General features: G+C 43.5%; 1 protein-coding gene across 4 annotated transcripts in view; it reads left to right on the top strand.

Annotated features, from left to right (window-relative positions):
- The window catches only part of depdc5 (DEP domain containing 5, GATOR1 subcomplex subunit), a 181,595-nt gene that overhangs the window by 14,484 nt on the left and 154,770 nt on the right, over positions 1-12,341 (top strand). For all 4 annotated transcript variants that reach the window (XM_078553861.1, XM_078553863.1, XM_078553860.1 and 1 more), the window contains exons 8-11: positions 1,597-1,675; positions 2,723-2,784; positions 4,736-4,805; positions 10,408-10,480. In XM_078553861.1, coding sequence (XP_078409987.1) covers positions 1,597-1,675; positions 2,723-2,784; positions 4,736-4,805; positions 10,408-10,480 — 284 coding nt within the window. The remainder of the gene's footprint in view (positions 1-1,596; positions 1,676-2,722; positions 2,785-4,735; positions 4,806-10,407; positions 10,481-12,341) is intronic.

Genomic DNA, 12,341 nt, shown 5'->3' with positions numbered 1-12,341 from the left:
CGGTGTTAGGACCCTTGCTTTTCTTCGTATATATTAATGACCGAGAGTTGGGTATTCATGGCACAATTTCCAAATTTGCAGTTAACACAAAACTTGTGTATTGTGAGGAGGATAGTGTTAAACATCAATTGGATGTAGATATGCTGATGGAATGGGCAGACAATGGCAGATGAAATTTATTGCAGAGAAGTGTGAAGTGCTTCTGTTTGGTAGGCTGAACAAAGAGAAGCAATATAAAGTAAAGGGTACAATCTGAAGAGGGTACAGGAACTGATGACCTGGCAATATATATGCACAAATAATTGGTGGCAGGGCAGGTTGAGAGAGTGATTAATAAAGCAAATAAGACCCTGGGTTTTATCAATAGAGGCATAGAGTACAAAAACAAGGATGTTATGATAAACCTGTATAAAACATTGGTTCAGCCTCAGTTGGAATACTCTGCTCAGTTCTGGGCACCGTGCTTTAGGAAAAATGTGAAGGCATTAGAGAGAATGCAGAAAAGTTTCACAGGCATGGTTCCAGGGGTGAGGAACTTCAGTTACATGAAGAGATTGGAGAAGCTGGCGCTGTTCTCCTAGGAGAAGAGAAGATTAAAGAGAGATTTGATAGAGATATTCAAAATCATGAAGGGTCTGGACAGAATAAATATGAAGAAAAGGTTTCTGTTAATGGAAGAACCGAGAACCAGAGGACACTGATTTAAGGTGATTGGCAAAAGAAGCAACAGCAACATGAGGAAAAACTTTTTTGACACAGTGAGTGGTTAGTATCTGGAATGCACTTCCTGAGATTGCTGGAGGCAGATTCAATCAAGGCCTTTAATTGAGAATTGGGTAATTATCTGGAGAGAAAACATTTGCAGGGCTACGGGGATAAGGTGGGTGGGTGGGATTAGCTCTTGCGCTTGCAGAGAGCTGGCACAGGCATGATGGGCCAAATGGCCTCCTTCTGTGCTGTACCCACTCTATGGTTCCGTGAAAAATCAATAATGAACCAGTTGGGTCTCAGCTGCTCCTCCAGCTGAGGTCCACTCCCTCAGCACAGACGGCCGTTAAACTTAGAGCCATCTGCTCTTTGTGGTTCGTTATCACATCATATGGTACATTCACTCACTGTGCCTCTGGGGAAACTATGTTTTAAATCTTAATTCCTTGTATCACCCTCTGTTTATGGAATGATTGAAGCATTTGATGTTGCAGGCTGATTGGAACTATAATTGACCTCTGCCAAAGTCTGGCCATTTTTGGCTCAGTGCTTGGGAGCATTATCAAGAGTTGCTGTTGCTCCTGGGGTGTGTTCTGGTTTGAGGGAATTGCATGCTGGTGTTTGGGAATGAAGACCCCACGGTATGGAAATCCAACAAAATCCAAAGGGAAACATTAAAGGGCAGGACTAAAGGAGCAGGATTGAGATCAGTGCCAAATTTAGCAGGTATAAGGATTGGAGATCAATGCAGGAGATTCCCACTTGAGATTTTTATTGACAGGAAGCGAGTGTTTTGAGTCTTGGACTTTGTGCATGGTGATCATCAGAAGATTCTGTACACAGGAAAATGGCAACATCGTGACTAACGTTATTGGTGTTGTTTTGAAGGTGGTGTTCCGATCTACCTCTGCCATGGTCTATATTTTCATCCAGATGAGCTGTGAGATGTGGGACTTTGACATCTATGGTAAGTCAGTTTTCAACCAACTGCAACAGATTATAGCTTCAGTAAACATAAATCATGTTGCTGTCACTGTTTCAAAGTAATCAGTAGACCAAGGGTTTTAAATTTTGATTGATCTGATGGGAGATTTTTGCAGCTCCCACGGATGCAGCGAGATAATTTCACACAGACAGCGTTGTGCTTTACTTATGCTGGCGACCCTGGTAAGGCCTTCTGGGAGAGCAAGTGGAGCCGACGTGGAAAACTGGCACCTTGAGGGAATATAATTATTTGAAGTTCATATTTCAGCAGAACAAAAACTATTGGTTCAGTGTGTATTCTGACTAAGCACTGGCCTCCCATTCCTGAAGAGCTCAATTGCCATCAAATGCGGAAGCAATATCCGTTCTCTGAGTGGTGTGAGTGCCTCCTACATCTCCTGCGTGCTTTAGCCACAATCCGAGCTAGATTATTTGCGTGAAACACCATTGCATTTTCTGCAGTATGTGTAATGTGAGAAGACATGGGCTGCCACCCCTTACTTATTCAGCAGAAATTCAGATACTTAAAACACTGAACTCATTGTGAATTCTATTTAACTATTTTGTTTTATTTTCTCATGTAAACAGATAATTACAGGATAACATTTTGCATTTGTGTAGTTTAGAACCAGAGTGACATCATTTGTCTCCTTTTCTTTACAGTGTTCCCACAATCACAGATCATGTAGAACCTGGTTGGGTTGTGGGTTGGACTGATGTATTAACAGTAAAGATATTGGGCCATTGAGAGAATGCAATGGAGGTTCACCAGACTGATACCTGGGATGAAGTGATTGTCCTATGAGGAGAGATTGAGGAGACTGGGCCTGTATTCTCTTAAGTTTAGAAGAATGAGAGGTGATCTTGAGGGGCCGTATGGCCTCCTCCTGCTCCTATTTCCTATGTTCAACTTGAAATTTTACATTTTCCACCAGCGAATAAGGAAAGGCAGTGAGCAGATTGCAGATTTTTCTTCTAATGTTTCCTATATCTGTTCACTAACTGTCCCGTGTGTTTCGTTCTCACTTAGGTGATTTGTACTTTGAGAAGGCTGTCAATGGTTTTCTTGCTGACCTATTTGCCAAATGGAAGGTAAAAAAAAAATCAGGAGCATAAAAGGAATATAACTGAAAGTGGAAGATAGAATCAGTTTTGCATGTACTACATATACAAAATGTCCATGTTTTTATGCAACACATATGTATTTGGTAACGGATAGCAAATTGGCAATATATGTGGTTAATGATTCACTTAATTCCTGCTCTACCCTGAATTCTCATCCTTTTTCTTCCCTCCTTTTCTAAATTATGGATTTTTGTTGGAGCTCAGCTCCACAATGTTGCCAGCCACCTGGTACCTGTCTCCTGCCACACAGGATGGTGCAAATTAGCCGGGTTTTTTGCTGCAGAGGCTGATAATGCCCTCACCCCATTTGGCAATATCTGAGGTACAGTTGGTGGGAATATGAAATGGGCAACCAGTCCTTCACTGCTGCCTCTTCCCTGGTCTCCTTCAGTATCCCAGGATAGTTATAGGTCACTGGGAAGTGCTCAGTCTCAGTATGGTACTTACCCCAGTGGCCATGCTGACTGCTGGTATATCAACTGCGCATGAATCATAACTCTAAACTCATGTCTGGCACACAGTTTCAACGACCCACTCTAGTAACCTTCATTCCATTGACTCTATTGCCCCGATTGGACCTGAATTCTGAAACAAAATCAAAATGCTGCGGGTGCTGTAAAATTGAAATAAAAATAGAAAATGCTGGAAATTCTCAGCAGGTCAGGCAGCATCTTTGGAGAGAGAAACAGAATTAATATCTCAGGTCAGTGACCTTTAGTCAGAATTCTAAAGGTTCTTTTAATGGGTCGTGAAAGGTCTAATGGAAATGAGGAACTTGGGGATATTATCAGTAAAAGAACAGCACCGGAGAAATTACTGGGATTTAAAATGGACAAATCCCCTGGACCTGATAGCCTGCATTCTAGGGTTTGAAAAGAGACAACGGATGCATTGATTTGGAACTTAAGAGAATTCCCTAGGCTGCAGAGGGATATTGACAGATTGGGTGAGTGGGCAAGAACATGACAGATGGAATACAATGTGAGGAAGTGTGAAGATATTCACTATGGAAGCAGATTTTTTTTTTTTAATGGTGAGAAACTGAAAAATCTTTCTATTCAGAGGGACCTGGGTTTTCTTGCTCATGTAGCATAGAAGGCTAACCATGCAGGTACAGCAAACAATTAGGAAATTAAATGATATGTCAACCATTATTACGAAGGGATTAGAGTATAAGAGTGAAGAAGCCTTGCTGCAATTGTATAGAGCATGGTGAGACTACACCTAGTGTACTGTGTATAGTTTTGGTTTCCTTACCTAAGGAAGGTTATGCTAGCCTTGGAGCAAGTGCAATGAAGGTTCACTAATCTGATTCCTGGAGACATTGAGGAAACTGGGCTAATAGTCCCAGGAATTTAGCAGAATGAGAGGTGATCGCAATGAAACATATAAAATGCTTAAAGGCTTGATAGGGTACATGCTCTGAGGATGTTTCCCCTGCCTTTGGAGTCTAGAATTATGAGTCACAGTCTTGAAATACGGGGTCAGCCTTTTAAAAGGTTGTGAATCTTTAGAATCCTTTACCCAGGGAGCTATGGATGTTCAGTCATTGAATAGGCTCAAGACAGAGATTGATATATTTTTGGATACTAAGGGAATTAAGGGCTATGGGGGTAGTGTGGGAACATGGAGTAGAGGCAGAAGATCAGCCATGAATATTTTGAAAGGAGGAGCAGGCTCAAAGGGATAAGTGGCTTACTCCTGCTTCTGCTTTTGTTCATTTGGTAGCATTAATATATTGGGCAACTCCTCACTGAGTATGCTTAATCGAGTAGCAGGAGAAATGAAAATATTGAATAAACATTCAAACGTGTATAACCTTGCTGTGTGGATTTATGCTACATTTTGAGTGTCCTATCAAACAGCATGGACTAATTTGCAATTTAAAATTTCTCTTTTTCCTCTGTTTTAATTTTAGGATAAGAATTGCAGCCATGAGGTGACAGTGGTTTTGTTTTCGAGGACTTTCTATGATGGCAAGTCAATGGGTGAGTTGGTCCTTTGGTCAGTGGCACTGTGAGGCTCCGGGTTAAGAAATGACCAAAGATTGCATCAGTGTGCTTTACTTGTTGGATATTATAAAGTTGTTTAGCCCGGAATCTGTACTAATGCTGCCGTTGGTTATCATTTGCTGCAACATTGGAAGTCAACTGCAGAGAAATCCATAATTGATTCAAGCGCGAAATTAAATTTGCTTCCAGTTTTCTCAAACAGATCCATTGTGAAGCCTAAATCTTTGATCAATGTTGCTGTATTTACAATTCATTATGTTTAGCACTGCCAATAAGAAAATAATTAGTGTTCTGGGTAAATTCATTCAAAAGTTACAGAATCTGTAATTTTTTTTCATAGTCACCAACTGAAGCACATTGAACAGAAACACCTTGGCTTTTTTTGCCACAGTTAACAGCGGTATGCTATATGCCTCAGCTGTGTGTGTCTGCATGGCTCAGTTGTTTACACACTTGCCCCTGAGTCATAAGTCTGTGGCTTCAAGCCCTACTACAGGACTCAAACGTAAAATCCATATTGATACTGAGGGGGAACTACTTTGTCAGTGGCTCTGTCTTTCTGAGGTTCCATTGCCTTTTAGGATAGGCACAGATGTTCAACAGCACTACTTGAAGACAGGGAGTTCCGATGTTCAAGTTGACATTTCCCCTCCCAACCAATACCATCAAAGACCAGAGAGGAGGGGAGACAAGGGAAGAAAATAGGAAAAAGTAGGGAGAAAATTCATATGCTCCTTGCCAGGTGGAATCTTGAGGGCAGGAGGAGTCCAGCCATAGAACCAAAGAGGTTATAGCACTGAAGGAGGTAATTTGGCCGATAGTCTCTGTGCTAGCCCTTTTTAGAATTATAAATCGAAAGGTAATCCCACTAATATACTAACTGTCCCCATAGCCCTCTATCTTTCCCTGCTTCAAATATTTATCCAATTTTCTCTTTAAAAAATGCTTTGGCCTCTGCCTCAATCACTCCCTATGACAAAACATTCAACTCCAACAACCTGTGGTGTAAATAAATTTCTCCTACATTTCCTCACTTTTATAGTGGAAATTTTAAATTGATGACCTCTTGTTGCTTATTCTTCACAGATTAGAAAATGGTCTTTTCTCATTCACTATAAAAAAAACTTTCATTATTTTAAAAACTTGTAATAAATCTCCCCTTATCCACTTTTTCTACTGTAGTAATTGTCACAGTATCTCAATATTCTCCTCCTGGCTCTAGTTTCTTGCCTCTTGCATCACTCTGGTGAATCTATTCTCCCCACAGCTTTTATGTCCAAACTATAATGGTATGGCCACAATCTTTACACTTGTATTCAATGTCACTGCTTATAGATTTCAAAATGCTGTATGCCTTGATGAACTTGTATTCTAATTTTTATGAAATGAGGTCCCTGTTAATCTACGTCCTTCAGTATCTTTCCATTAAGTGCATACTCTCAATTCCCTGGGAAGAATTTTAGGGTCCTCCACCTGTGTGTTTGCAGGCACTGGGGGTGCCTGTAAAATTCCCCGGGTGGACTTCCTGCCTGCACCCAACTTGACTGCAATTTTAAAAGCAAAACTGACTGCAATTTTACAAGGTGCAGGGGAGGCCTAGGGCAGTCTGTCAGCCCTTTCCCCCAATGAGATCCTTAAGTGGCCAAATATGGCCACTTGAAGGCGGGAATTAGCCCTTAATTTTTGGCCAGCATGACGAACTCAAGGACGGGGTGGGAGGAAAGCCTGGCTGATCACCCTGCCCGGGCTGGAAAGGGAGAGTGGCGCGGGGACTCCATCACTGGCTTCCTTTCCAAATCAGGTACCCCCCCCTCCCCCAAAACAAGATCCGCCCATCCCCCCGATCGGGTGCTCCCTCCCTCCCTCCGTGCCTGGCCTTGCCACCACGACCCCACCCCGCTTTTTTCTCGGGCCTCCCTTCCCGTCCCCACCATGTGACCCTGCACCGACTTGGTCCTGTGGGCTCCGACACTTTGACTACTGGGACTGCTTGTAGTCCGAGCAGTGGCTACTTCTGCCAGTAGTGTTGCTGGGACTACAGAACCACTGGCCAATCAGAGGCGATAATTCTGAGTGAGGGGCAGAAGTCCCACTTGCAGCCAATTAATGCTCCTCGGAGCGTTAAATGGCTGCGGGGCAACTGGCCTCGGCTGAATGAACAGTTGTTCAATGTGCCTTTGATGGAATCATACCTAACCTCCTACCCCTTGCATATTTTCATTAGGTAGATGATGTGTTTGCAGTATTTGAATTTGCAGCTGCATGTAAGAATTTCCTTACACACCTTAATGGGTTCCATCTTGCACTCAATTTCACCTTTGAAATGGAGCAGTCAAATGAGCTCCCTTTCCTCAATGTGCAAGTTGAGAAATCTGCCAATGGGTCCTATACTACTGTCGACCGCACGTCCACCTCCACTGGTCAATATACTCGTTGGGATTCCTACAGTTCCACGTGCTGTAAGATTGGCCTTAGCGGCCTGAGCCATTTGCTCACCATGCAAGCTTGATGCCGAAATAGGGCGCATCAAAGGTAACCTGCAGGATACTATACTGAGCAGACCATTTCTCGCTGTATATTGCGCACTCATGAAAAGGCCTAAGGTTGCCACTTTTGATCCTTAGAAGTGCCCATTCTACCTCAGCTTACCCTGGTGGGGTAAGGTGCCTCAAAACTTTGAGCAACAGGTGAAGCTAGCCATTTCAACGCTGCTATTATGCAGTCGCAACATGAGTGATATTCTCCACTAACAGGACGCTGCCGTCGACCCAAAAGATGTTCTGCTTACCACACAAATGAGTAATGTGATACATGGATTTCTGTGCCGGTGTGATGCCAGATACGTAGGTGTACATCCCAACGACTGGCAGATCGTATCAAACAGCACGTTCCTTGGCTGTTCGCAATAGACAAAGTACTGACCGTGCGTAACCAGCCAGTGCTTGCAAACCCCAGAACATGGTGTCTAACATTAGATGCGATTCTGCGATTGGACAACACTTGCTAAACAATCCTGATTGTGCTAAGAATTACACTGACAATCAATTTAAGATTATCAGTCAGGCTCTCAGTGTGGCTCGCATACACATGCAAGAAACTACATATATTCACAGGAATTTTAGACAGAAAGAACATGTTCCTGCATTCTGCCTTTTTAAAATACACAAAAGCTTGGGAGACAGTCATTCCCTCATTTATTCCCTGTGGCAGTGCCTTGACCAATCAGAGTTGACCTACCTAGTTTGAATTTAAACAAAAGCTTGGCAGTTAACGGTTCTGTGGTGCATTCTCTCTATGACAACGTCTCTACCAATCGGAGTTCACTTGCCAACCAATTAGCACCCTTTGCTCATGCAGTATAAATTGTTGTTCCCTTTGAGATTTGCTATTCTTGCAAATCTTCCCTGATGAGTGCAAGATGAAAAGACTCGACAGCATGTCCTTTTTTTCAGCAATCCAATTACTTTAGTTCTTTGTTTCTTTTCCATCAATGACTATGCATATACAGTGCTGCATTTTTATTTCATGGGCCAAAGTTTTTGTGAGTCATCTCTTCAAATGTTTTCTGATAATCCACATGAGTTGCATCTGTTGCATTCCATTTAGCTAATCGCCACTTCTTCAAAATACTTTGCCTTTAATAAATTTCTGCTGGCCTTCATTAATTACCCCATACATTTCTAAATTCTCACTAATTATATCTTGAGTTATGGATTCCGAAAGCACGCTCACAGTCCCGTCCACCAAGGGCTGCCGGCCAGCCAGAGGCTGACAGCTCTATTGAACTGCAGCGGGGAGGTGGTGGCTGCTGCTGGTACAACACCCACCTGAGGCCTGGTATCATCGCTGGTCCCAGGCCACACATGAGTGATGGTGGGAAAGGGGTCACAGGGTGAGGTTCTCAGAGGATGGAAGGTAAGGGGAATCGGCAAGGAGGGCACAGGGGTTGGCTCTCAGCAGCCCCCTCCCTTACTGCTGCCAGGTCCCTTGATCAGGCGGCTACCTCGACTGCTCTTCCTTACACCCTGCTTCCTGTAAGGACTCCATTCCACATTCCATTCCCCCAGTTTCTCCATCCCTGTCGCATCTGTTTTGATGATGCTATCTTCCATAATAGCGCTTCTGGCATGTCTTCCTTTTTCCTCAACTGAGGATTCTCCCCCCCCCCCCCCACAGTAGTTGACAGGGCCCTTAATCGCATCTAACCCAATTCCTGCACTACTGCCCTCACCCATATCCCTTCCTCCCAGAAACATGATAGGGTTCTCCTTATCCTCACTTTCCACGCCACCAAGCTCGAATTCAAAGGATCATCCTCCACTCCTCCAATTTCTGCCAACTCCAGCATGATGCCACCACCAAACACATCTTCCCCTCCTCTCCTCTGTCAGCATTCTGAAGGGACCGTTCCTTCCATTCCTCTATTATCCCAAAACCTCATCCCCTTCCCATGGCACTTTCCCATGCAATCGCAGGAAGTGCAACACCTGCCCCTTTATCTCCTCTCTCTTCATCGTCCAAGGCCCCAAACACTCCTTCCAGGTGAAGCAGTGATTTACTTGTACTTTTTTCAATTTATTCTGCTGTATTCGCCACTCGCAATGCGGTCTCCTCTACATTGGGGAGACTAAACACAGACTGGGTGATCACTTTGTGGAACTGCAAATCATAACCCTGACCTTTCCAGTTGCTTACCATTTTAATTCACCACCTTGCGCTCACATCTCTGTCCTCAGCCTGCTGCAATGTTCCAGTGAAGTCCAATGAAAGCTGGAGGAACAGCACCTCATCTTCCGATCAGGCACTTTATAGCCTTCTGGTCTCAACATTGAGTTCAACAACTTCAGATCATGAACTCTGGTCTCCACTTTGATTTTTTTCTGCCAAGTGCCATTCAGTATCTTGTTTTTTCTTTCTGATTGAACTGACCCTTAATCTGCTATTAGCACCTACTCTGGACCTGTGCTTTGTTTCTTTACTACAACCATTACCACTCCCTTTGCCTTCCAGGACATCTTTGTCATTTAATCTTTCCCCGCCCTCTAACCCATCTTTGACCTTCTCTTTTGTTCCACCTGACCTTTCCCCTTTTTACAACAGCATAAAGCCCATCACATTTCTACCTCTCTTCAGTTTCAAAGAAGAGTCATATTGTACTCGAAACATTAACTCTGTTTCTCTCTCTCTCCACAGATACTACCACACCTGCTGAGTTTTTCCAGCTCTTACTGTTTATATATTGAATTGGACTCCTTGCCTTGTAACAGATTAAAGCCTGCCTCTTTGACCAGGCTCTTGGTCATCTGCTCTAATGTCTCCTCATGTGGTTCGGTGTCAAATTGTGCTTCATAATGCTCCTATAAAGCAAATTGGAGAGTTTTATTACGTTAAAAGCACCAAATAAATGCAAGTTGTTGTTATCAGGCAGAAAGCACACAGATTTTATTTATGGGGACATTCATAGCTTGGGCTGCTTCACCCCTCTGTGGCTGTGACTGCACTCTCCTGGCAATGCTCTAACAAGGTATGACTTGTATTTTGGCAGTCTGTACTCACAGGCCAATTGTGTTTGTTACAGATGAGTTTCCTGAGAGTCACCGGCCCTCCATTCAGCAGGATCATGAGGGAAGATTCTATGAAGACTTTTATAAGTGAGTTTTGTTGTTTCTGATTTTCCTTTCCTTCCCACCCACTCCAGGTACATACGATTTGCTGAATGGGAGCTGAGCAATTTTGGGTTCCCGTCTCTCAGCTCCCGATCACGGGAAGAAGCGGTGTCCAAGCCGAAGTGACTCAGAGGTCAGAACATCTGACTGAACAGCAATGGATCCTTTATATTACTGCTTTCAATCTATTGTGGGTGTGAAATGTTGAGATATTAATCAATCGGCCTCGGTGGTATTTTGGTGTAACTTACAGGATGTTGCTCTGTAGGTAAATTTGGTTCAACAGAGTCCCAGAGAGACAAGCAACTGCGATGATGTTTATGACAACTTAGTTGAAATACCAGAAGAATCAGCCACCTGGGAGCTACTCCCATGTACCACATCAGAATGAGCCAATGGAGGCAGTTTAACACTGTTTAACATTGTGGTTTGCACCTTCAATGTTAGAATGCTCTTCATCCAATATGCCCAGCTGAGGTGAGCTTAGCTAAGACAGAATAGTCATCATGGTTCCCACACCAAGAGTGGAGTTTCTCATTCAAGGTGGTAGCTTTGATTTTCAGCTGGTGAGCAGATTCTTGACGTACAGTCCTGAGGAAGAGGTTATAATTTGTTCCGTCCCTCTCTGTCTGTCTTTCTATTTGTCTCTATTTCTGTCTGTGTGTTGCTATGTGACTCAAACATTTTTCTCATATTGTCATGTATCTGTCTCTGACTCTTTCTGTAAGTCTTTTTTTCTCTCTCACATTTCAGTCAGGTGTCAAATTAAATCTGGAGGCTTAATCCATTCATACCCAAGAATTACTGCAGCATAAGTGAGTGAAGGAGAAACAGGAAGCTGAAGCCTAGAAGGAAGCAACAGAGGGTCTAACTGACCAGGGAGGGGATCCGACAGAGATTGGGCAATGAAACACTTATATATGATTGGAGCCAGTCACTTGATCATCATGGACCAATGGGATAGCTCAAAATAAATATGTCAGCTACATTGATGCAACCTTTTATATAATGGGTTTTATTTTAAGTGTGTGAAGATGAGGCATCTTGGTGCTGAGGAATGAAACAGCTTCCTCTTTCATGTACCTAGTTTCAGTATCAACACTCCAAGTTAAGTACAGCACGGTTATTTGCTGAGTAAAGCACATTGGCCTCCTTCTGTGCTGGAAGTTTCTGTGATTCTATGAAACATCATTGATCAGCTTCGACAGGTAGCCAATTTTCTCCAACAGCATAAATAGACCACCTCTGTTCACACAGTCGAGTGCCTTGGTGAGATCGATGAAGGCAGTATATGGTGGTCTCCTTTGTTCACAGCATTTTTCTTGCAGCTGCTGGACTGAGTAGGTCGTGTTGATTGTAGATCTTCCAGTTTGGAAACCACACTGGGATTTGGGGTAGATGCATTCAGCCAGGATTTGCAGTCTGACAAGGGCAACACAGGCAAATACCTTTCCCGTGATGCTCAGAAGGGAGATGCTTCGATAGTTGCTGCAATCACTGTGGCCATCCTTGTTCTTGTGCAGGGTCCCAGTCTTTGTGTTACACATATCCTGAGGCACTGCCTTCTCTCTGCAGCAGAGACAGAGAAATTCATGCAGATGCAGGAGTGCCAGTTTCTTGTGCTCCATGAGTTCAGGCAGTATAGCCTCAGCACCCAGAGCATTGTGAGTCAATAACTTAGCTAAGCTCCTCCACTGTGGTTTCGATATCCACTCTGCCATGACAGGCAGGCTTTCTATGGTCCCCAGATCTTCTTCAGTGACAGTGTTCTCCCTAAAGTACAACTCAAGGTAAAGTTCCTTCCATCTGTCCAACTGTTTATTGCACTTGGTGATAACGCCCCCTG

This window comes from Cetorhinus maximus, chromosome 12 (genome assembly GCF_964194155.1).
Source record: "Cetorhinus maximus chromosome 12, sCetMax3.hap1.1, whole genome shotgun sequence".
Classification (NCBI taxonomy): domain Eukaryota; kingdom Metazoa; phylum Chordata; class Chondrichthyes; order Lamniformes; family Cetorhinidae; genus Cetorhinus; species Cetorhinus maximus.
Note: the sequence above shows the minus strand (reverse complement) of the source record. Positions and strands in the feature narration are given on the sequence as shown.